This window comes from Trachurus japonicus, chromosome 3 (assembly GCF_045865225.1).
Source record: "Trachurus japonicus isolate A0001 chromosome 3, Traja_1.0".
NCBI classification, from domain to species: Eukaryota; Metazoa; Chordata; class Actinopteri; order Carangiformes; family Carangidae; genus Trachurus; species Trachurus japonicus.
The window spans coordinates 21,932,051-21,958,488 of NC_140909.1; the positions used below are offsets into that span (position 1 = coordinate 21,932,051).

The 26,438-nt window shown below is 41.7% G+C and overlaps 1 protein-coding gene across 17 annotated transcripts in view; it reads left to right on the forward strand.

Moving 5' to 3' along the window:
- akap13a (A-kinase anchoring protein 13a) overlaps positions 1–26,438 on the forward strand; it is a 112,226-nt gene that overhangs the window by 42,753 nt on the left and 43,035 nt on the right. For 7 of the 17 annotated variants that reach the window (XM_085766694.1, XM_085766684.1, XM_085766711.1 and 4 more), the window contains exons 9-14: positions 676–761; positions 11,897–11,951; positions 19,871–20,016; positions 22,323–22,690; positions 24,745–24,792; positions 26,360–26,422. In XM_085766694.1, coding sequence (XP_085622820.1) covers positions 676–761; positions 11,897–11,951; positions 19,871–20,016; positions 22,323–22,690; positions 24,745–24,792; positions 26,360–26,422 — 766 coding nt within the window. The remainder of the gene's footprint in view (positions 1–675; positions 762–11,896; positions 11,952–19,870; positions 20,017–22,322; positions 22,691–24,744; positions 24,793–26,359; positions 26,423–26,438) is intronic. The other 10 variants (XM_085766756.1, XM_085766810.1, XM_085766747.1 and 7 more) reach the window with 2 other exon arrangements.

Genomic DNA, 26,438 nt, shown 5'->3' on the forward strand with positions numbered 1-26,438 from the left:
AGTATAGAGCAGGAAGTGAGAGCTGCAGAGTCTGTCTCTTCTCCAGCACTCTGTCTGCAATTTTCACTCATCAGTAATAATTGTACTGGACCCAAGTCAAATAAAGAGAGGTCAAGGGCAAGCCTGATGCTGTGCGTCACACAGAGAGTGGGGGTGTAATAATGAACGAGGGGACGCATCTACAGCCTGACATTAGCCGAGCATGGAGGTGACATCAGGCAGACTTTTTGTTGTATTATATTTTGGGTATAAAGAAGTGAATATTCACTTTGATTCTAGAGGAGGCTTAAAAACAAAACAAAGTCAAAAGTCATTCTTCACTTTTAATTTCATCGAATTATATAGAAGCAAACTTTTAATCCACCCAGATAATTGTATAATACCATCACTGGACCATTTGCATTCTGTTTTTCTAATCAGAGAATGATAAATTAATTTACATTTTAATGGTTATTTTCCCCGTGGCAAATTTTCCTTTTAGGAAAGTTTTAATAGTAATAATAACCCTATACACAACTTGCTGCATCATTATTGTACAGAGTCTTAACCCATCAGTGGATCTGCAGTGAGGATAGGCAAGCCTCAGTTCCTTTCACATCAAAACACGTTATTGATTCCTGTATTTGGAGGATTTGCCTTTGGACTGATTGCATTGTGTTGTGTGTATTTCTCCAGAGGTGGATGTCATTAAGTCTGAAGACACTGTAATTGCTGCAGGGGAGGAAGAAAATGATACAGCGGAGGAAACCGACTTCTCCACGGTGAGCTTAAAGTTCCTGCTGCGGCTGTGAGCGATCACGCTCTGCTTTGTTGTTCGACGAGGCTTGATTAACCTTTGTATGAAATGAATCATTGTTTGCCAAGGTCTTGAAACACCCTAGGTAACCTTTGATACGAAGACGTGAACGAGGAGGTGACCACCAGTTTCCTGCTGTTGCAACACGACCAGGGCTGAAATACAATGTGAAGCTAAACACTTTTCACTTGGAGTTGTCAAACACAGGTGTAACTAATAACGTCACCAATTGCTGCGTTGCCAGGAGCCGACATTAACGTAATCAGTTCCACCTGACCAGTGCAGTGTAAAAATATTATTTCATTCAAGGAAGTATAAAGAGACACGTGTGCTCTGAAGGCACACAAGGCTGTCAAGGTGATACATTTATTTTAAAAAAACATAACAGAACGTGCAGTTGAAGATGGACAGACTTCTGGCAGACAGAAAAGAAAAGCAGGTATGAAAAAGATTTCACATTTTGGGATTTCTGCATTTATGGCATTTCAAACTGTCGAGTGCCCATGACCCACTCCACCATAAATCAACAAACATTAATGATAAATAGTGGTGAAATCCAGATAGGCAGATTATAAAAATGTATATAGAAGACATTACCATGGATTAGAATAAAAATTTGCATGCATTGATTTATAAGACACACATACTCGGTGATAAGGCATGTTCAGAGTCACCGTTTGTTGTGTGGTGCGGGGATGTGCTGTGTGTTTTCAACAACATCTATCATCTGTAGTGTCTGGATACCACTCATTTATAACTTGAAACATCCAAATATGGAGTGGGTGTTTACAATTTAAGTGTTGTGCATAACTTACCATGGCCGGTTGGCACCATAGTCTCCATGCAACTGAGTAAAGGCAACTGCAACAGAGAAATATGCATGAGAAGAAACATGGAATTTGTGTGCAGTCAAAGTGAAGTGGAATCTTTGTTCTCCTTTTGGTTTTCTCATAATTGCTACTAAATGTTTTGGTGAGACTTTTTTTTTTTTTTTGGTTTGGCAGGGATATCCACAGCACAAAAAGAAGAGTACTGTATATCAAAAATTTGGGGGGAGAAGGCAAAAGGCAGGATTTACTTACGAGCGGCTTGATGTGCCAACTCGAGATTTGCAGGAAGTTCAGGAAGAAAGCTGTCTGGAACATTTTTCCCTCCAAGTAAAAGCTCTCAATTTGAGACTTGAGCTTAGTCAGCTCTTTCTTGTACTTCTGAGGAGTGCAGTCATTCAACAAGGAATATATTACCTGCTAGCATGCAGTGTGTCCTTAACCATGACCTCTGCGTTTGCTTTACTATAAAATCCAAAAGGATCTCTGCCTCATCCTATGGGACGGTGTTGCGCAGTTAATTTTCTCTCCCTGCCACTGAGCACATGGACGTGATCTTCAGTAGACAAGACTTTACTCTGAAATGTTGCTGACTGACAGATTCCTCGGCAGCCATAGACTGGAGTGGCTCGGCTTATTCCTGGGTTGTGGTCTGGGTCAGTGGCTTGTTCTGAATGCCAGATGTTTGACTGCAGGAGGACATACACGCACACATGCACACACACACAGACACATGCAGGGTAGTGGGGTCGCCAGCAGAGGGCGATGTGGCACCAGAGGCATCACTGTAACTTCTCTTATTGGCCTGAGCCAGTATTTAATGATTCTGCATTTTGATGCTGTTGAAATCTTCTGCAATTCTTATGACGGTCTATGAAGTGGTTTGGACAAACTGTAGCATGATGGGGGGTGAAGAGTGGCCTGACTTCACTGAGCTTTTCGGACTTATGTTTTACAGTATTGTCAATTTTGGTAATATTCCTAATAATCCTAATAATGGGAATGCACGTTTATATTAGAGCTGATCAATCGGTGTTTAACCATCACAATGTTTGAAGCCAAGAAAACGGTGAATGTAGTGGATTATAAAATAAAAGTGAATGGAAGTGACTGGAATAGAGAATCTAAATGACAGCAATAACAACTACGTACCTCAAATGAGATGCAAGGTTAATGAAGTAATTAAAATCACAAAGAGTGTGTCGATGTTTTGACAATATGTGATCCATTTAGACAGCAGATAATGTAGTCCTGGAAAATTCAGCAGGCTAACATCTGCGTTTCATATCTCAGAGTACTGGAACTTGTAGTTAGCGAGTCCACACAGCATCACGGCTCTTCAAAGTTCTTTAAATCACACATCAGAGCGGAATAACATGGTTTTCATCTGCAGCTGTGAGTCCTGTCAAAGTGCCAGACAGAGTTAGACACTCAAGACATGAGCATGAGATAAATTTAGATTATTCTGTGATTTGTTTTGCAAATGGAATTCATATAGACATCTGCAGGGAAGTCACAGCAGAGATCCAACGCTGTAAGAGAGGGTAATAGTGAAGTTAAACGTGGTGTTGTTGAGGTCTGTTCAGTAAACACATTTGGCCACTGATGTTGTTTTTATTTACTACGGGGAGTGGCTGCGTTCACAGTCTGGTTGGATAACAAGGATGGGGGAAGTAGCAGCTTCGGGGATGTTAGTTTCATTTCAGCTGCCATTTTGCTATTTAGGTAAACAGCCATCGCATGAGTGAACTTCACAGCCAAGGGGCCTGTCTTTAACCGTCTGTAAAAATGGGCTATACAAATAAAATTGCCTTTCTTTGAACCGATCAGTTTTTCATCTCTGCCCAGTCAATATAAATACAGTTTGAATATTGAGGAGTGGAATTTGATTGATTCATTGATTCATTGATAAATGGGTTGGTGACAGTTAAATCTTACAGGAAGATAAGAAGCTTTTTTTTATCTGACAGTGTGTGGAAATTGTTTGGGCATTGGTTAAGACTTAGTGACTGAGTAGTATTTTTCTTTTTGATATGAATCCATATTTGTGTATGTGGGTGTTGTGTGTTTATAGACTCATACGCGTCCTCACTATGTGGAGAAATGGAGTAATACACGATGGGAGGTTGTTCAGTCATTGGGCTCTGTGTAATTTTCTGGCTGTACACTGTGAGCTACAGCAGAGTGATACAGAGATTGTCAGTTCTTCATCCTGTCAAACAACAAACACTGGGGTTTGTCTGGTTCAACAAATTGATCGCAGTGTTTCCCTGAACTATGAAACACCTGGTACGACGTGAAGGTCAGAGTTTTGATTAGAAGGAGGGTTTGATTTGTTTTTGGCCACTGGGATTAAACCCTTTGTGATATTAACCAGTTATGGCCAGGGACCTGAGGGCAAAGCAGAGTCTCGTGACAGGGACAACCCACAAACTGTATAGGGACCACCTCGTGTTTACATGGATCTACATATCATCCAGGAGGAGCTCACCACAGAGTGCAGACTGCCTCTTACACCCAGTTTGATTTAGAAGGCGGTGGCCACACAAATATTGTTGACTTTTGTAATTCATCTTGTTTGTTGTGTTTGTTAAGTGTGATTTATCATACAAGAGATATGATGGATGAGAAGCCACCAGGGGGAAGAATATTCACAGATGATTTCACAAGCTCTTGACCTACTGCTGTTCCACAGAGTTGTGGAGAGAGAGAGACATATTTCCTGCTCTTAAAGTGGCATGTTTTCACCCTGGAGCAGGGCAGGAACCCATCACAGTGACAATAAGATGTTCCTTCATTCAATTTGTTTCTTAAACCCAAATTATACTTTTCACATCTGCCTCACAGTGAGGGTCTGCATAAATTTCACCATCGCGGCACCAAGGTATCTACACACATATGCACAGAACCCTCCACCCAACCGCTGTCTGTGTCCATTTTGGGATGTAGCAGGGCCCTGTGCTGCACTGCCTGTATGAGGAGTGAGAGTTTTGTCTTATAGGAGACAACAGATTCATCAGAATCAAGAAATAATGAAGACTGGGCGATTCTATTTCGCCACAGCAGAATCTTATCAATGTTATGATGATTTTATCTCAACATTTTAATAAATTACTGTTTGTTCTCTACATGTTATTTCTTATACAGTATATGATGATGTAACAGTAAAACACGATTTATGTACTAATTTCAAACATATCATGTGGACTGGCACATAATATGTAATGTAAGTTATTAAGAAACCGCTGCCCCCATAGAAGGAATGTGCATGTAAAACCATTTATTTGCATCATTTCCAACTTTTATCATCACACCCACTGGTCATGTCCACTTAGAGGGGCATCATCTGAGGAAGATGGAATCACAACCAGTGGCTGCCTTGTCCAGCAGGGGGTGTTGAATCTCACCAACATAAATTCTGAGGATTGAATAGCATTAACTGAAGTAATAATGGCCTTCTGTCATCTGTCATACTGTAACTGGTACTTTAGAGGGTTGTTTCACAGGATGAGAGAGCAGCATTCACAGCCTCTTAAAGAGAGAGAGATAGAGAGAGCAGACAGAGAGAGAGGCAGTGAGTCAGGCAGAGTCAGGAGAGAAGTTGAGAGGCGACAGAGGAAAGAAAAAGAGAGGGAGGGAGGGAAGACGAGAAGGAGGGAGGGAGCAGGGCTGGAGTCTGGTAGGAGGCTGCTTCTGCGGCCAGATGTGAAGCTTAGCAAGCAGCCTGAGGTCTCCACAAGAGTGTTTCTCCTGGATTTTAACTCTCTCTTCAGTAAATCTGATCTGGATATTTAAAGGAAAATGTATGAACGCCACAAGCGGAGGTACAGTCTCTGTGCCAAAGGAGAGAGGGCTGTAGACGTGGTTTTGATAAAGGTAGGTTACCAATCCGTACTTTCAAACAAAGTTGTTTGGCATTATAACGCTGCCACTGCCACGGTAATAACAGTTATTTAAACAGAGGCTTTGAAAACACAATTGTTGCTGCCTTAAACAAATAAAAAAGTAAAAGCGAAAGCAATAGAAGAAAGGTAAGAAATACAAGAGCTGGACTGAAATCATAAAAGTTAACAGTAAAAAGGACGTCAAACAGAATTAATACGATTACATGAAATCCTTTCAAGAGAATCAATTCAGCAGCTTAAGCTTCTCTGGTTTGTTTTCGAGGGCCGGATCAGACCTATTTAAGAAAAAAAAAAACACCCGGTGAAAAGTTTTTCTCCAGTAAAACATAATCATAACTATCAACGAGTGCTCCAGTGTATTACGGCAAACCTGTAGTCGTCAGCCAGGCATGTTGTGAGGGGTTTTTGCTGTGTTGCACCCTGGGAGATGATTGCATGGTTGTTGATAGTGGCCCTCCAGATGCAGAGTGCTGATTATTTTGGGGTGGAGTGTGGTTTCTTTGGATGTACACTGCATGGGTATGCTGTAAGTGACACCAAGACGAATGCCTGCACTCTGTCCATCTCTGTGGAGCAGCTGTGTATGAAACTTAATGAGGCTCAGACAGTTTAAGGTCTTTCTGGGGTTGTTTGGTCAGGAGAGTGAGTACTTGTCTTACAAACTATGAAGCTAAAACGGAATAGAAGTCCAGCGATGCTTACAGTGACTTAGCCCCTTTTCCCTCTCTCAAAGGTCCTATTACTGTATCATAAATGTTCAGTGTTGAACCTTTTGAACTGGGGGTTCAGTGGAATCTTTCTAAATGGGATCTTTTATAGCTCCCAAATGTTATATAAAGCCCTTTACGACATTGTTTTTTCTGGGCATTTTTCTTGTTTTCTTCCTCATTGTTGGTATTTAAAAATCAATCAAAAAGTTTCATTCATTGAATATAGCCAGTGAACCAACCCCAAGCCAGATTTTGACTTTGACAGTTTCATACTCAAGTATATGAAGTATCAAGAAAACACATCTCGAAGAATCTAGACTAAATATAATGTTCGCTACAAGAGCCGTCAACCAAACCAGAGACGCTAAACAAAACTTAATGACTCAAAATGGAAATATTTCCCATTGCTTGATGACTCTTCACTTTAATCTTAAGTAATAAACAGACTGAAAGCTGGACTGTTTATTATAATGCATAAACTAAACTTTGAATGACTCCACAGTAGATGTTTGACATGCCTGACCGTCTGCTGAATGTGACATCCACAGGCAGGGCAGAGCAGAGAGGGAGGTACTGAGAGGAAAATATTTATGAAGTGGATCGCTCTGGTATATGTAACACCTCTCTCTAGTCTATTGTCACTTTCTAAACTTGTTCCTGATGTCAGCCTCTCTTTTCACCTAAGGGGTGAAATAGCAAGGATGAGAGAGTGTCTGTCTGTGTGTGTGTGTGTGTGTGTGAGTGAGGGAGAGAAAAAGAGAGCGAGAGGAAGAGGGAAAGTGAGAGAGATATGACGGTGTGGGAAAAAGGCAGCGCCGGGCTAACGGTTTCCTCTGGCTTCAGATGGAAACAGGCGTTCGGCCAAATGACTTCATTCCAGCCAGTGTTTCACATCCCAGCATCTCTCCTGGCCTTGAGTCACAAAACACATCATCACCCTACTTACCAAGTTCAGTAATTGTGAAAAGGCCTTTACACAAACTAACATAAGTCTATAGTATATACACGCAGCAGATAGATGGCAAAGAGGCATGAAAAAAACCCATCTCAAACTCCCCTTGCCCTTGTTTGGTCTTTATTTCTGTATTCTGCTACAACTTCTGACTTGAAGAGTGGTGATCCATGATGTGAGGCTTATTATACTGTTGATCCCACAGGAGATCAGTATTGGTCCAGGTCTTCTGGTTGATAAAAAACCCAAAGGGCTTAGATTCACTTCTGCACCATGCTGAAATGCTGTGTGTTCACTGTGTGCCACCTCCACTTGTGCACTATTCTGTAGCTGCCTGTGACCTATGATCTCAATAGAGCCTTGAATAGACTTTCAGTAGAGCAGAGCACTTTGTGTTCTTAAACCCTAAAATAAGATCCATGATAAATAAATCCAGTCCAACAGTTGGGCCATTGTCTGAAAAGTGGTGCGTTTGCTTTTATCCTATTAAAATGTTTTGGAAGTTGGATTTAGTGCACTTCCAAGGTGCAACAGAGAATAGCTTTGCCCTCAGGTCTGCCACCAGCCACCCTGAGGGATCAAATGGTGTATAAATACCTGGCAGGAAACAGTCATTCAGTCAACCATTGCATCTTTCAATGCTGCAGAACCTCTCTGGCTGCCTGCCTGTTCAGAAATAAGGCAGCAGGCCAAGTCCTGCCTGTCCCGGCGTACACACGCTAGCCCGCCTTTTTATTTTTAAACCAGATGTGTTTTTACTGGGTACAGTTTAGATTCCCCCGGCACTACAAATATGCACTGGGCTGTTCTGAATCCAGGGTACCAGCTTTCAGAGGGGGGGATCAGTTCCTCGCTCGCTGGCTGACAGACCAACTTTGGCTGACTGATTGAATACGAGGCTGCCCAACTGGCTGACACTTTGTGTCTCTTGGTTTATATTGGACACAACATTAACCTCCTCATAGATATTGCTACATTTCCAATCCTAGGTTTTCCTTTTATTCACAGTGCTTCTGTCAGGAAAAATAAGCTTTGTCTGGTGATGTGCACAAACTCCTGAGTGATGGGGTGACAAGATGGGGTGTACTGGCTAACATGATAACCTCAGAAAAAGAAAAGAGGTGATAGAATTAGACGAGAATTAGATTAGTTAACATTGGTGTTGCTTTATTTCACAACTGGAGACGATCCATGGTGAGTGAAGGAATGTAGTTTGATGCTGAACTCACAATGTTTCTTCTAGAACTGGTTAAACAGAAGCAAACAGTTGTTAAAGCTAATGTTGGCTGAAGTCTGACAGCAAAGTTACAAAGCCTGACCCTGACTGGCACTCTGTTTAACTTAACTTAACAGTGAATTTAAGCTAAAGCACTGAGTTTGTGTGACTCTGTGACGTTGTTGCCTGCCTGTTTACCCTGATTACATGGGCACCTGTGAATCACTGGCTTTTGCAGCAGCTTCAGCGATTCTGTGTGACTTGTATCAGTGAACTGAGGTATGAATTGAAAGAGTCTGATGCTGTGATTGAAGCTGAAGAGGCTGCTGCCTTGTAGAGAGTCAAGTGTATTTTATCATTCTTCATTCATGTCCCCCATATTTATCCTTTTCACCAAATAATATGGACTGCAACACACTGCCAAAAATACAAATAAAGGAAATAGACTACTTTACCTGCATTATAGCTATATTTCCACATATGTTCATCCACTCCCAAAGACAAGTATCCACTTCATATCTCATTATGCTGAGGATCCAGCCCATTGTATAATTGTTGCCAAGACACACAAAAGCAGTTCTGGTTCACAGTGGGCAAACAGTCTATTAAAATACTTGGAGCTGCTGTTTCCTTTACTCTGGCTCTAGTATGTGTTTTACTCAGGTTCCTTTTGTTTCTGTTTGAAGTTCTGTCACTACGCTCCTCTGAGGTCAAGCCTCATAGCCGTTTGTAATTTGTTGCAATCACTTGCAAGCATTTCACTTTTGCACATAAACCTGTGCATGCATTTGTGTGTGTGTGTGTGTGTGTGTGTGCATGCTTGTGTGTTCGTCTGTGTTTGTGTGCTATGTCTGTCTCTCCTAGCGCCCTCTGTGACCAGCTAATCTTTCCTCGTCAGCGTGTTTGTTCTCTCTCAGCGGGATCTGTTTGATATCTGAACACAGCTGTGAGAAAAGAAAAGGCCTGTGTGTGCTGTCTGTGCATGCAACTGTGTGTGTGGGATTTTGTTGTGTGCACGTGAAGCTTGAGGAGTGAAAAAAAAGGATCATAAGCGAGTGTTTGTACAGTAACATGTGCACATGCAGGAGCCACTGTTGGCTGATGCGGTGCCATTCGGTATGTAAGTAGTTGTCACTTCTCAGTGCATTTTTAGGAATGTCAAAATGTGTGATCACAGTGGGTGCTTTCACACACGCACACACGCGGACACTCACTCTCACACTCAAACACCCATACCCATGCACCACTCCCAGGCCGGGACAACAGCGCTCAGTGTTTTTGTGGACCTCAGCAGGCTTGTCAATGCTTTGGGACAGTTGAGGGTTAGTTGTTTAGAAACTGCTCAGTCCCCACGTCCCTCACCCTCAAAGCATTCTGGGAGGGTCAGCCTTGCTTGTTCCTCCTCCTCTATCTGATGTACCTCTTTCATTTTTGTCTCTGTTCTTTTTTCATGTCTGTCTCTGTTCTTCTTTTTAACAACTGCAGCGTATGTGGTCCAATTTGGTGTTGACTTCTTTTCCTGCTTTTATTTGTAGCTGGATTTGTTTTTTTTTGTGTTTTTGTCTTAAACTCAGTAGGCCAGTAATTTGCTACATTTCTCTGTTTGTGTGTAAAATTAAATATATTTAGAACTTGGACTGCTGTGGCAAATTGTGAAAGACTCATTTTTTTCTGTTTTGATTGATTGATCGGTTGAAAATATAATTGGCAACCGTGAGGCTGAGACTTTGTAAAGATGGAAGTTCTTGTTCTTTTCAAATAGTCTGGCATGTACCTGAATATAATGCCACATTTTCAAATTTCAAATTTTTTACCTGTTTCTTCTTGTTCCTTGTCTTTGTGCCCTGTCAAACCTCAAATCTAATTCTTGCCAGTGAAACGAAATAAGCATATTTTCCAAAATGTCGAACTAATCCTTTAAAATCAATATTAGCATTCTTGTTTTGTTATGTTTATTTTGGAATATCTCAGCTCTTTTCTTCCATTTTCTCATTCAGACAGAGAGCTGAGTGCTGCTGACTCACATCTTAATGAATTAGAAATAATAGTATGCACATTGCAGACCTCGCAGTGTAACAGAAACAAGGTTAATTGTATTGTATTGAACTGTCAAGAACCTGGGAAACATTCACAGCTGATAAAAGCTACAGGATCCATATTGTGTCTGAGACTCAAAGACTGAGTTGGTGGCCCATGATGGAGCTGCTCTTTGTTTTATTCCCCTGATTCCTCCTTCAGATTAAAGGTTGTGGCTTTTAGATTAGTGAGCTGTTTGTACTATGTCTAGAGGTTCCTTTGTACAAGTCTCACACAGCCCATTTTAAAGGGCCATGCTAAAGCCTGCTGATCTAAGCCAGGCTTAACTTGGGTTTACTGCAGTTGAAAGTTAAATGAGAAGAATTAAAAAGAGGAAGAAACAAGTAGTACAGTAAAAAAGGAACGGACAAGTCATTGATGCAGAACAGACCATAAACATCTTAAAGGAAGTAGCATCCATTATCCTTCCAGTAGCTGGAGCTGCAATTCAGACACCACTTGACCCCCAGAAAACAAAAGCCATGCGTCCAACCTGTAGGCTTTTGTAACGGGGTTATTTTGGTTAAGAAGCTATGTTAATGTATTCTGACTTTGTTAATAGATTGTTAATCTGCCCTCCCTCAGTTTGTATGAGAAACCCATCTCTGAGTCAAAGCTCATCATTCTTATCTGCATCTTGTTGATGGAGTTCATCAAAACACAGTCTCTTCACATTGAGAGCTGTCAGTAGAGCTTCAGCCAAACTGTTGAAGCTTTTGTGTTGCATGCGAAGAAGGGGGTGGTGGGGGCTTTTTTAAACCCATCTCTCTCTCTCTCTCTCTCTCTCTCTCTCTCTCTCTCTAACTCACACACGCGCACACACAGCACACACAGCACACACAGCACACACAGCACACACACAGCTGTTTTATAGACATTCAGAGGAAGCAGAGCCCAGCGTTGTGTGTTTACAGCCAACCACAGATCTCTGACAGGCTGTGTGTGTGTGTGTGTGTGTGTGTGTGTGTGTGTGTGTGTGTGTGTGTGTGTGTGTGTGTGTGTGTGTGTGTGTGTGTGTGTGTGTGTGTGTGTGTGTGTGTGTGTGTGTGTGTGTGTGTGTGTGTGTGTGTGTGTGTGTGTGTGTGTGTGTGTGTGTGTGTGTGTGTGTGTGTGTGTGTGTGTGTGTGTGTGTGTTTGAGTTGGTGTCAGCATGACTGTTAGCTCTGACGGCTGAAAACAGACCAAAGCTAGATCTTTGCAAACAGTTCCTTGAGGAGATGGAGCAAGAGTGCAGCTACTAAATCCTATGAATACACTTAAGCCTGCGTTTATAAAGAGTGACTTATCGTTGCCTCCCATCCTGTGCACTGAGCAACGCTTCCTAAACAGACACACTGGTCTGCATCATTATTTCGTTGTGGGTGACAATCACATGTTGCTGAGGCTGATTCAGTGTCTTCCTGTTTCTTTGTAGATCCACCGAGACAGAGAGGCGTCGTTTCATCAGCCCTGTAACAATCAACTCTCAGGTAAGCTACTAAAAATCCAGACTAGCTGCTCAGATTGTTTTTGTTTTTTGCCTTGTTTCCTTAATTAATGTAAGCTTATTTATATATATTGTTATAAGATGCAATATTACTTTGCTACAGTGACAAATATGTTGCACTGGATCATTTATATGTTCCTGTTTTTGCTGGAAGACGTTGTAGCCTTTGTCTCATGATGGTACCCATTTGTTTGAAGTGATAGAAAATGGATGTTTGGCCTGGTGACTTTTCAAACAGTCTGGTTGAAGTGTCACAGATACAAAGCACTGACACTTGTATTGTCTGAGCCTTGCCATTTTGACAACAGTCTTTCTTTTTTTTTGGATTCAATACCGCAGCTGTTAAGCTGCTTTTTTTCCACTCAAAAGATACAATGGAGATTATTGTAAATGTAGCTGGCCTGACTTCGACCCATATGAGATCTTCTAGTCAGATATTGGTATTTTTGGAGCCTGCTATCCTCTGATTGTGCTTTTTTGCTGATATTTAATATCTTTGTTTTGCCAGTCTCATGCCAAAGATTTTCAAGGATTCACCCAACATTACAAAGTCGACAGATATGATCAACTGTGGCTGTGTCTGCGTCTTTTGTCAGCCAACAGTCGAGTTGTGGGTTGGCTAGTAATTCTACTGCTCAAGTTGTCGCCCCTGGCACGTGGCTCAGCTGTCGTATTGCTACGGTGTTGATCGAAATGTGACTTTAAAAATATAATATGTACAGGCATACTATGTTTAATTTTGTTTTGTTTGTTAAAAAGTAGTTGATCATTAGCACATATACGTGTACCTTTTTGGGGAAAGTGTGAGCTTTCCGATACTGAAGGGACTATAAAGCGCAGTGTTGACAAGATGGACTCATGTCTGTAGGCCCATTGTTTGTATCTCACACTAAAACGGCATGCACACAGGGATATGGATGCATGCCACGAGCATGGCAATGATGTGATGCATATTTTTGCCAGCTGCACAGGGTGGTAACAGTTGGTGTTATTCCAGTTGACCCTTTTTGTGCTGCGTTTGACCCTCTGGAGATTTTGGAAGTGGCCCAGCATGTGTAACCGAGCTAATTAATGTTAGTGCCAGTGGTGTCACAGGGAAACAGCAGGATGGACGGTAGAAAGCCCGAGGTGAGAGATGTGATGTTAGCTCAGCAGTTTAGCTAACAGTAGGTTACTTAAAGTTAAGTTGGCTTTTTATGCATGTTGTTGTTACTTCTGTTGGATTTAAACTTGAATTCATTCTTCTCTGTCTCTGTCTCTGTCAGTGGTTAACAAGCAAGCAGCTCCTCAGGGTTGTTGAGATGAGCTTAAATATGAACATGCTGGTGTTTATGGTCGCCACGATCAACTTTTGCTACAGAGAAAAACTTTCAAAGTACAGCCGAGCGAGCCAGATGGTAATTAATGTTGGAGTTCAGTTAAAAACGATTAGTATTAGACCATGTAGAAGTTTGACCTTGTGTTGGTGTTAGGTGAGCAGTCAGGGGATTGTTGCTGTCATGAGGAATTATCCTCAGGGGACCACCGATGTCCACACAATTCATGGCTATCCATCCAAAATGTGTTGATATGTTCAGATTTCAGCTTTCACTCTGGACCAACTGATTAATTGATGGACGTTACAGTACCATCCATCCTGCTTTATGTGGCTAAAAACAACATGAGCTTTCTTGACTTTCGGGCAAACAGCCGATAGTTGCCAGGGCAGCTGTGAATGTATTTCTGAGTGAAAGCAAGAGAAATCCTTAAACTGAATTTTAGATGTTGACACATATACAGTATATCTACGTCTGAGCAGCAGCCAGAGCAAGATAAGAAAAAAGGATTCTTTGACCTCTATGAGATGAGACTCTCAGCAGAGACTGGTCTCAATAAAACAGACCAACAGATCAATGAGCTGGATCAGCCTGAAAACAAAAAACCTTTTATTTGTGTGGAAAACAGACAAACATCAGTCTGTTAGATAGAGGAAGATAAAAAGAAGTTGGAGTCAGTGAAATAAAGAAATACAAGGGAAACTCAGGAAACTCAAAGGTGGTAAGAGAAAGATTAAAAAAAACCTGGAGTGTCAAACGGAAGTAAAATAGAAATGTGTTTGAGGGTGGGATTTCCTCTGAAGCAGCTGGAACAAGTCCACATCACTTCCTCTCTGGTGGAAATATACATCTTGCTTCCTTACTTGACCCCACCCACCCCCTACAGTCTCTCTCTCTCTCTCTCTCTCTCTCTCTCTCTCTCTCTCTCTCTCTCTCTCTCTCTCATTAATTATTGGGGATGACAACAGAGGGTAGGGACAGTAGCCACAGCAGGAAACTGACTCACTGCTGGTAACTCTCTATGCGCCTGCAGAATACGGAGGGCAGTAAACGTTATGTTTCTATAGATTTATCTGAAATCAGCCCCTGATTTTTTTTAATACTTTAAATTTACACCTTTGCATGACAAGTGTCTCAATTCGCCATTCACAATCAAGCATCTCGTGAGTTTTTTAGCCGTTCCAGCAGCAGCATGGTTTTGTTTCTGTCAACCTGTCAGTTGGTGGGTCCACCACTTTGGTTCAGACTGAAATATTGCAACAGTTTCTGGATGGATGTCCTTGAAACTTTGTAAATGCATCAATGATCTTCTGACAGGACAGGACTAAGGACTTCTGCGATCCCCTGACTTTTCCTACAGTGCCAAGGGTGTCAAAGTTTCCACTTATTCTGTGAAGTCTGTCAACATCTACTCAGCAGCTTGGCACTACACTATATTTGGTACATGACAGTCGTCTCCCAGGTGATGAACCGCAGTGATTTTGGTGATCTGCTAACTTTTTCTCCAGGGCCACTGTGAGATTGATATTTTGAGGTTTTGCATCGGGTGCACTGCCTTGACATTTGGTGCACACAATAACACCTCAGAATTATTTGTAAAGCCGTTGCTGACCTCTAAACATTTCATTTAGCACCATCATCACATCAAATGTAAGTTTGTCCGATACTTTGGTTTATGAACTCATATCTGCAAAACTAAAGTCATTCCCCTCAGGGACATCTTCAGGTCAGAGTCAGACCAGAGAGCTCAGTGTCGGTCTGTTTCAGGGTTTCAGTCAATGTCCACTTTGTTGTGTAGCCAACTGTTTCTTGAACATTTCCTTATGATGATATGAAAAATCTTACTGTTTAGATTACCAAGCACCAAGGATGACACATATATCCGATGATATATCTGAATTTAGCTGCTCCATACTGCTGTTTGTTATGTTTCATATTACATCTAACTCCATACCGCTGTTTGTTATGTTCCATATTACATCTATCATTGGTGAAGCCGTAACCTGCTTTGCTCAACTCAGTGCAGTAACCCTTATTTATGCAGGAGGAGACACACTTGTTGTGTCACGGGTTCAAGGCAGAAATAAAACAGTGAGGAAACAAAGATATAGAAGTAAATCAAAGTGAAGTTTTGAATTATAGTTTAGTTAAGCACACTCTCTAAAATTTTAGCAAGGAAGACAGCAGAGGACACCACCCATCTTAATTTCTGTAAAAAATTAGAGGCTGTATGAAGTGTAGCCTCTAGACAAAGTTGCCAAGACTTTTCAGTTGGCATTTTACTGTTTGCTTTTTTTATGATTGGTTTGTTTTGCAAATGTGTGTTGCCCAAACCAACACACTTAAGAGCACATGTTAATGAGATAGTTAATAACCCTTTCACCTGCTGCGCTTTCAGAATGTGATACGTTTTCCATCCCCATGCAGGATACAGTGTATCACATGTGGTTAGACCCTAGCGGTTTCTCAGTTTTGTCTCCTGAGACCTGCAAAACGTCACCTCAGTTGCACAAAGACAAGTTTGACACTGTATGTTCTCAGAACATACAGGAAAAGGAAATGAAGGGTTAAAAGGAGAAAATGATTTTGATAGAAAATGTTGATATTATCTGCAGGAGAAAACACTTAGGGTAGCCTCAGTGGCGACGCATCTCCACTAACAGTCTGAAAATGTGCAGAGAAGAGTGTTTTGTGTGTTTTGAGACAGGGAGGCCTGATGGATTCCTTATCTTGCATGGATGATTTTTTTTTTGGATCATATCTTCTTTGCAATTTTTTCCTCTGCCGCAGTCATCTAATAACATACACTTCTCGTGAATTCAGCTTCACTTGCTGACATTTGAACCACATTGATAAAAACACCAACAGCAATAACTGTCTGGACTAAAAGCAGCATTTCATCGAGTTGGTTCAGTGTCAGCATGGCAACATCTGAGCCATGAATAGAGCCTATAGCATGACAATATCGACACGGTTCGTTTGTAAGATCTCTATCTAGGTCACCCATTTTTGCTATGGTTGCTTACATCTGTGATGATCTGAAAACTGAGGCTTTTTTTATGTTGACCCTGTTTGGGTTCTCTAAATAAAAGTCAAATAGATGATGAAAGATAAAATATCTTACAGTTGTGTGAACAGAGTCACAGTAACCAACAACCTCAACCACCCACTGACTCATTAGAGGGTCTTACACCTGTTCTCTGCGTCTTTTCTCTGTGTGTGTGTGTATGTGAGTGAGTGAGTGAGTGTGCGTCTCTGTTTGAAAGAGAGGGAGCGAGACAGCTGTTAAAGCTCACAGTCCCCTGCTAGTTTTGGTGGACAGGTGTGAGGGGGTGGAGTCCGGGAAAAAACTCCCATCGTCCACTTTGGCCTCCACCACTTCTCACTCTCCTAACACAACACAGACACACTCAGGCACGTTTCACATTTACATTTTGGCATTATCCATGCACAGAGGAACAAAGAACAGATGAAGAACAAAGGACAAAATGTTTTTGCATTAACCTCCGCAACCTCTTTGGTCAAGGTTACGCTCCCCTGCAGCACTTTAGTCAAAGGTCAGTGGAGTTTTCATGTTCAGACTGTGATCTAACCGCCATACTGTAAAGTCATGAAGAGACAGTCTTTATGATGCATGCATATCACATAACATGATACAGTACATACATGACCCTGTGTGCACAATGATCAGTGATTATATTTATTTTATTTATTTGTTTATTTGAATGGGACAGGGCACATTAATGGACACATGTAAATATACTGGAATAGCAGGATGCTAGTTTCTGTCCGTACATCACACAGCTGAACTTTTGATCTTTGCTCTGGAGAAATGTTTATGCTTTTCCTGTGTGAGGAAAACATGTTTAACCCTCTGCCTGTCATATTGTGGCCAGTGTGGAGTCCTACAGCTTCACATTCAGCCAATTCCTAAAATAAGATGTAAACTGCAGACACCTCTGATATTATCATCCCTCTGAACATTCAGTTTCAGAGTTGAACCTTATGTCATTTCTTTGTTCTTTTGAGCTCCGTAAATGCAAATGATGGATATTTTATAGCGTCAGCCCACGGATCCGTGCAGCACTGTGCAACTGAGATTCAAAATTTAATTCCAGTCAGATAATATTAAAACAGCTGATTAGTTCATCCTCTAAGGTTAAGAATGTGTTAATTAGCCAAATCAATGTGGGAATATGTGAAAATCCACAGTTAATTTGATGCAGGAAGTCTCTTGATTGTACCCCCTGTTTTAGTTGCTTATTCATGCAGCGTAATAGCTACTGTAATGTCTGGCTGAGTGATGGAAGCCCCCCATCCCACCTCCCCACCCCCTGATGGCCCCTTCCTCAGAACAGCTGACCTGAGCTGAATCCTGAAGCCTCATGTTTCTAGCAGCCTCAGGATTCCCTGAGCAGCTCTTAGCTGTTGCCCATGAACATAGTATCATCATGATTATGAGCTCGTTCACTGCACCAACTTCCAGACCTGTTCCGTGTTCTCAGGCTGCAAAAGGTACAAAAAAAACCCAAAAAACAAAACCATGTTGTGGGACAGACAACAATGTGGTCTGCCCTTTGTGGTTTTGTGGTTTGGCAGTTTGGCAGATTGGCCGCTGCCACTCACACGCCCGAAAGAAAAAGCTCCTGTCTGAAAAAAAGTCAGACCAGTTTCACAATGAATTTTGTACACATTTGATACACAATGTTCTTAGAAAATAAAAAGGTAAAAGGAAAAGAAAAAAAAGTTTAATCTGTAAGTGCTGATATTATCTGCAGGGGAAAACACTCCAGGTAGCCTCAGTGGAGACTTATCTCCACTAACAGTATGAAAATGTGCAGAGAGGAGTTTTTTGAGACAGGAAAGCCTGATGGATACTTCATTTTGTTTGTTATTTCTTACCATACTACCTATTCATTGCTCAAGACTGAAAGATTTCCTTTTCTTTTATTTAACATTTATTTTAATCATATCTACTTTTTTCCTCTGTCGCAGTCATCTACGTAACATCACCTACCGCTCACCCTCTCCCGCTGAATTCTATTTAACATCCCTTTTCTTCTCCAAACATTTGAACAACCTTGAAAACATCCCATAACAGTAAATGTTTGCATTGATTGCAGCATTCGATAGACCTGAGTAAAAGCAGTGTTAACTTCTGCTGTCCTCTCTCCTTTTGCAGTAACCTCAAACTTAAACTCTGTGACTCCTTGTTGTATGAAAAAAAAAATGGACATTTTCAGTAATTGCAGCTGTGGGTCGTTGTCAGTGAGAATACAGAATTTATCCATGCACACATACACACACAAGTACATACATGGAACTTCCTCTTGCTCACATGAGTGCAGGGAATGTAAAATGTTCCTGAGGGATAAAGAACAACTTCCGCTTTTCAGGCAGAAATAGACATGAGAAATGATGCAAAATAACAAACTCGGTACATGATCTCATCCAGTTGTTCTTGGCAGCTGGCTAAAGTAAGCCAACTGGTATACATTTGTGGCTGGGGCACAATCTTCCTCTTTTAGTTTGCCCAGGAATATTATCTGTACATGTCCTTACATGTACAAAATATTACAGCAGTGAAACCTTGTTACATAAGAAATGTTGCTCTGTGTTCAGACATTAGGGTGGATTGCTTGTTATTCAGTAAAAAATGGGCTTGAAACAGCATCAGAAATAGTTGTGTGCAAACTCAAATTGGGCTCATGGTAGGCTGCTGTTGAAAAGCAGCTGGTTAAGAAGCACTGGGGCTTGATGAGAAGCACTGACCTGGGGTTTCAGGCCCAAGGTTTATCAGTTGAATGTGATGTGATACATCGTTGGCTTTGACTCAGTGACTTACACAAGGCACATCACTGCGGCTTTCTTGGAAACATGATTGCATGATATCCATGATTGCTGTTCACCAGACAAGTGTAACTGCAGTGAAAATTACTTCTAAGTTTAAAGCAAATACAAAACACACTGCTGTGGATCCTTTTTTAAACATCAGTGTACCGTTGCCCCGAGGGTTACTAATGGTATATGTGATGCTGCTCTGTCATAAAAGCAGTTTTTCTGGCTCTCACCAGCGTCAAAAGTGTTTTTAGCTGTAATTTTCTCTAAGCAAGATCTTCATTTCAGTTCTGCCCTTAGACCTTTTTTAAAAAAACAAACAAACAAACAAAAAAACAACGACACACAAACAGTAATTGTTTTTCTTTGCAGTTCGGTACAGATGGCTCTAGGCAGGACAGTCAGCCATTGATCCAACAGGCTTTTCACACCTTCTCAGATTCCCAAAGTGCTTTCACTGGTGTCTAACAAACCTGCTTGTGTTTTAGAGCCGGGAACCAAAACATATTATTGTGGAAACATGGTGTTTTTCACTTCAACAGCTGAGCGCTCTCAATTAAGAAAAAGTTGTAGCACTGAATGTGACGTTAATCAGACAAACAAAACGTTTTTCTGATGAAAACTTTAAACTTTCTCTTGTTATTTTAAATTTTTTTACTGATTGCTCAAGTTGAATTGTTTTCCAGTTGGCATTGCCATCCCCCCTCTCTGTATATCATTGTTAATGTGTTGTTGTTATGTTTTTCAGGGTCCTCACAATCTTCAGCATTTCCCAGTTTGCCCAACCGGACCAGCAGTACCTCCAGTTGCCCCTCTGCAGTTCACAGAGATTCTGGCAGTGACATAGAGAGCCTCCTGAACGCAGAGCCAGGATACGACAGCGTCTTCAGAAAGGTCTGACCTGCTGCCGCTTGTGGATTTCCTATTTGCAGCTGGGGTTGGGTGGGGAAAATTTGCCTCGAGGACGCACAAAGTGGACTGGTTTGCTAATTAGACTGTCCTTACCACACAATCCACTCCCTGGAAATCAGCATTAAAGTGTCCTTGAACAATACATTAGATAATACTGTGTTGATGTGAAGCGAGCAGATTGGTGGTTCAAAATCTCTAATATGAAAACATGGTCGGTGTTGCTGTGTAAGTTTAATGCAGCCTGCTACAGACCCCAATGAATAAATGTAAAAATAAGGGAAAGTATATTAACTTTGATTCAGCTCCTTTGGCTGCCGTCCAAAAATGCAACACTCATGTTGCACAGCAAGAAAATATTTTGTGTTTGCCCCTGCAACTAGTCCTGTAGGGATTATATACTATAAATGAAGTAGCTGTTTTGTCAGTCTGTGCTTGGCTTTTTTATTTATCAGCACCCAAGGCTGAGATGCCAAACATCTACTAAGCATCTTTTTAAGCCAGTAGCTCTACACTGCTGCTGAAGAAGCGCAAGCCGCGGTCCCTGCTGTCACTCTGCTGCTATTGAAAGTCTGTTTGAAGCCGCGCGCCCTTTGGTTAAAGTTGAAATACTTGTATTTCTCACTTTCTGCTGTGTTGAGCACTTGAATCGTGCTCATGGTAATATGACGTGTATGTCCTTTCTTTGTTATAAAGAACAATAGAAGAAGCTGCTGGGGAGTGTACAGTCTGATGCTGAGGGTTAGGACGCTGTAGATGGAGCAGCGATGGACTTAATGTGCCATGAAGGCCATAAGCTTTAATTCCAAATAAAGATCACAGCAGTTGAATTCAGTTTTAAAAGAGGCTTAATGTCTGCACTGCACTGCGGGGGAAAGTGTATTTTCCTTTGCACCATGCAATTCTGTACATTTTTTATGTAACTCAAAGGAAGGTCATGGCATTGATAACATGTCAGCTGAATGCCCAGGTGCCCTGAGCAAGACATTGCTCAGGGCACCCTGAACTACGGTACTCAATAATTATACAGTGCAAGGACACGAGCATCATCTTAAATCTAAATCAAAATCTAAAATACAAAGTTTAAAACGGCTGATTCCTCCTCCTAGCCCTAGTGCTGAAGTCATGTGTCTCACAAACATACACTGCAGCAGCATGTACTCTGAATACACATAAACACATGCACTCTTTCACTCCCAGAGGAAGTTGTGTGCACAGCATAAAGCAGATCTTTCATTCCCGGCTCTCTCAACAGAAGCAGCTCTATGCTTGGCTCTCACGTTGCAGCTGGCTGCACAATAGGCCCAGTTAAAGCTCACACCTACAAATTAGCTCTAAATGGACTATTCCAAACTTGTGTGTTTGTGTGTGTGCATGCAAGAACTCTTTCCCACCAGACGTAGGCAATAACACATTCACCAGCACTATTTGTTTTCATAGTTTTATTCATTGCTTATTACAAAGCTGTCAGACCAGTCAAGGACAATGAAAGGAGTCCCAGCATTTTTGGCCTCCTCCACCATACATTCTGCATTTTCTGATTTGCAAAGATTCCTATTATTGCCAAATACTGTATATCAACTACACCCTGCAGCAGTGATGTATACACCATGACTTGACTATACACTGTACATTAACTTAAAAACACTTTCCTGGGAAAGGTTTGTTTTCGCAAGGAAGCTGTTATTTAATGGTGCTTGTTTTAATGTCAGTGTTGCTATTATGACTCTGGCTCATTATGCCTGAGCTTTGGCATTTGGTCCTCATTATATCCCATTCCTGTGGGTTAAATAACTTCACTAACTCCCCTTAAATTCATCTCCTGCTTTAGTTCAGAGATGCTGATAGCTATACTGTGTATAAAGTCGTACGCCATAGGTAATTAAAAGGAATTTTAAAGACATCTGCTGTGTTCTCTGCGTCTTTCAAAATAGTGAGATTGACTTTATGGGGGGCCATAAAGTTATTTTCTTGTTCAGGGTTAAAGTTTCCACTTTTCTAACATTGCCTGTTGGAGTTCACTGTGGTTATAATTCATTCTCCACTGGAGCATTCCTTAATTGACTGTAGAGTGGAAGTGTGGACTTAAAAAAACACGCCTGGTCCCTGAAATAATAAATCAATCAGTATTTCATCAGAGTTTGGCATTGACTTTAGTCATTTTTGAATAAATGAAGTTTGAATTTCTCAAAGCCCATGGTAAACCATCACTTTGACAGTTCTGCCCAGGTGCACGATGCAGGGCAGTGGGGCATTCGAATAATTATGTGTTTTCCTTTTAATGTTTGCAGAATGATGAACCTGTGACAGGGGGAGACAGCGCCAGCGAGGTTTCCGTCTCCTGCTCCTCCACAGACGACACCGCCAGTGTCGGCCCATCCAGCTCCAGTCCCGAGGGCAGCCAAGGGTTGGGCTGCAGCTGGAGCCCAGAGGAGGGCATCCAGACTGGGGCTGCCACCTCTGCAGGATTGGATGGTGGAGGAGGAGGGGGAGGAAGTGCAGCAGGAGAAGCTGAAGAAGAGGCCAAAGACAGAGTGACAGAGGTGCCGCGACGCTCTTGCCTCCTCCGGAACAGCCTCCGCTCCCTCTCACCTCTACGCCGCCACAGCTGGGGTCCTGGGAAGAACAACGGAGGCGACGCAGAGATGAACCAGCGGAGGTGAGACTGCAAAGGCCTCTGGATTATATATCTTTCTTAAACATGAAGAGTTGTTGCTTATAACTCAGATGATGTTGAAATTATTTTGAAAACAAGGCAATGCTGCTGCTGCTGCTGCTGCTGCTGCAGGTGTTTGTCTGGTGTTAGTCAGTAGATGTCAGTAGACCTGAAGTGGGCAGATGTCAGCATTATTAGAGCTTGCTGATGCCACTCCCTCTGTGCCATGTTGAGTTTTTCCTCCTCCTGCTGTGGCCAGCTGTGCTGCCATTTGTCTGGTGTTGGTAGGAAGCTACCACAAACTGTCTTTGTGTATATGCATCTGTGTACATGTGTACACAGGGATACACACCACCTTGACTTGAACACATGCACTTACACACACGGATTCCAAGTCACACTGTCACAGCATCGTGTGCAGCAGTCATCAGTTAACACATACTACTTTGTACTTGCGTTGACACAGTAACAATGCTAATAGACACAAGACAAAACACACACATCAGACCTTGCGATCCATTTTGTGTTCTGCAAAGCAGCAGCCTGTCAAAAAATATCTGCAGTGTAGCTTCCTGTTGGAGAAACAACAGAAAAACAACTCATTGTGCAGCCATCACCACAGAGCTTACATTAAGTAGTCTTTCTTTACAGCGTAACTAATGACATTGAGTTTGGATGTTTCTAAGCATTAATTTCTCTCAGTCAGTTACAGTATATGGGAATTTAGCTTTAGACTAGTCAACTGGTTTAAATGTAAGAAAACAGTCCAATTTACCACGATGAGCCGTGTTAAGTCGACTCACTGATGAGGATCACAGCATCTGCAGGTAAATGATGTTTTGACTGGTTTATAGAAAATGGCTGATGATAGCAGCAACCTTCCTCCAGTCTAGTAGTTATATCCCAATTTATTCTAACACATACATACAACCTCATTTTCATTTTGTGGATAAAAATTCTGCCAAAGGGTGCGCTGATCATGTTGCCGGTCCTGCTGTCCACATTGCTTGTTTACAACATCTGAGCATTAGAGCAGGGAGATGCTACAGTTAACTGGTGCTGCAAATTAAATACTTATAATTAGTTTAAACTGAATAGTATTTCTGGTGCTGACAAGCAGGAGCAGCAATGTTAAATAGTTTGTTTGACTGATTGAGCACATCTCACTTCTTAACAGAGAGACCTGTTGGTCTTTTGACATGAGGTCAATGTTCATCAACATGATCAGGCAGCTGGAGCACATGAGAAACTGGAAAAGTGTTGAAGTTAAAACTTTTAGAAAAGGTTCCTCTTGCTGCTGCATGAACACACAATCTGTAAAGAATAAGAGCTGTGATAGTAGAACTATAACACACATGCAAAGCAGTATAGGCAAATCAAAAGAGAGCCAAACACATGGCATCATAAGAAGTCCAAAGCTGTAGCTAGTAGTTGATTAACATAGCTTAGCATAAACACAGAAACAGAGGAAGACAGCCAGCCAGACCACAGTCCACCTATTGGCACCACTTCAGCTCACTCACTTTTAAAATTGCAAAAATTACATTTTGTGGTTTTACAGGGAATTTCTTTCTTCACTGCTACCGGCCATGACATAGTTTGGCACAAAAAATGTTATACTATTTTTTTTCTCTCTCTTTTTTTTATTTTTATTTTTTATTTTTACAGGTGCTGGTAGTTGGATTTTGTCACCTGTTTTCAGTGTTTGTGCTAAGCTAAGCTTACTGTGCCCATAATGTAGCTCAACCTCATTTATTGAACAGAAGTGGTATAATATTTCTCTAACTCCTGGCTAGCTCCTTTGTTAAGATCTTTGTTCTGAACAAAATGTCATTGTTATGACTCCATCATGGTGGTGTGGGCCTTAGAGCCTTTTTCACAGACAACAGTGCTATAATAGATATCTAACTCACTGAAAAGATAATGGACCCCTCATTAAGTAATAGAGTCTGTTCATTCATTGATCATGCTCTTATTGCCCTGCCATCCCCTCATGTCCCATCTCATCTCACCCATCATATACCATCCCCTTTCTCTGTCTCATCCATCACCTCCAGTTCCATCCGTAGCCCTGGTGAGGGGAAGCCGACCTTTCACAGGAGAAGGTACTAATGAATCACATTCATCAGCTCATGTATTGTATAGACTAACCTGTTGCTGGGTGATGTGCAATGAGAACATTAATGTAGGTGTAGCCCCTGTGGTTCTCCCATTTTTTAATGTATGCTTGCTGAACTGCTGCTGCATTGTGCTCCATCCCTGCAGGCTACCGCACTGAAAAATGTTGCTCTCGTTTCACCCCTTGGAATGTGCAAGAAATACTGTGGCAAATAGATGGTTGAGACACACTGGTGTTTTTTATTGCAGTGGTAATAACAAGCAGCCACACAGAAAGAGGGAAGAGGGGAGTTTAGCTCTGCAGGCTCAGAGGACTGTATTGGCCAGAGATTGAGAACAGGGTTTTGTTGTCGTGTTTTGTTTTTTTCTTTCTTATTTTTCTTTTTTGGTGTAATAAGTTCCTGTAGGGAGAGATTTTTTCAAGACCTCAGAGGAGTTTTGAATTTCATTCCTGAAGGAGACATTATGCCACAGCAGTGAAAACAGGATGGAAGTTGTGCTGGCATTGCACAGAACTGGTCTAGATGAATGGCTATGACTGTATAAAAAACTACGCTGGCAGCAACCAAGACAAAGTCAGTGTCATCCACCATCCAGTGATCATGATGCTATGACCCAGAGCAGAGTTGTTTAGGATGAACCAAACCCTGTGAAGATGATATTGCAGCTTTAATGGGCCAAAGCCTCTGTAGTGAGGACTTATTGCGGTCATAATTGTAGTGCCGTGTTGGGGGAGACAAGTCTAGGTTGTTAGGACCCACATGTCATGTTTCAACCATCTGGTATGACTGCAGTGAAGGCCTGGAGGATGTTAGCTGGAGATCTGAATGAGATACTACAGCAGGATCTCAGCATCACAACACAGACAGTATTAATCTGTCACTCTTTACTGTACCAGTGAATAGAGAAGGTCAAACATGGTTTTCAAGGTCAGATGTGCCAGTCAGCGGTTTTTAAAATACTTTTTTTCTTGTTCCTCAGTAATATTTTGATGTCAGTTTGACTGGTTATTCCCTAAAAATAAGCATCGTTCTCATCACAGCTAGATCCAGACGGATGCTGTATTGATGGATTGTTGATATTTATCTCTTTTGATATTATTACTTTTTTAGTTTTTACCTTCAACGTTAGTAAAGAATTTAGACCAAGACCCTCTGGTGGGCTGCCCCTACTATCTGTCAGATTATAATTAAGACATGGCCCATACTGTATGATTAGAGTCCACTGCTGTAAATGGGTCGCATCAGAGGCTGTGCAGTGTTAACATTACCTAACAAGTACCAAGGCTGCTCTAACATTAGGAGGCTGCGTGTCTGGGTAACAACTTGTTTATTTCCTGTCTGCTATTGATGTTATAATAATCATGGCAACAGGAAATAAAGCTTAACACATTTACAGTATGTATGTTTGACTGTGTGAAGTGATCCACTCCAGATTGTAGACTGCACTTCACACCAGTCGCCGTACTTGCTTGTCCATCTACCCATCACTCCTCTTTTATCTCTTTCACCTCTGTTCTTCTCCTGACTAATCCTCCACCTCAAACTCTGTTAGTATCAGCTGGTGCCCTCCTGATGCTCCCCACAGCCACCGTGTGGAAGTAGTTAGTTCCCTCAGGTACAGTGTGTGTGTG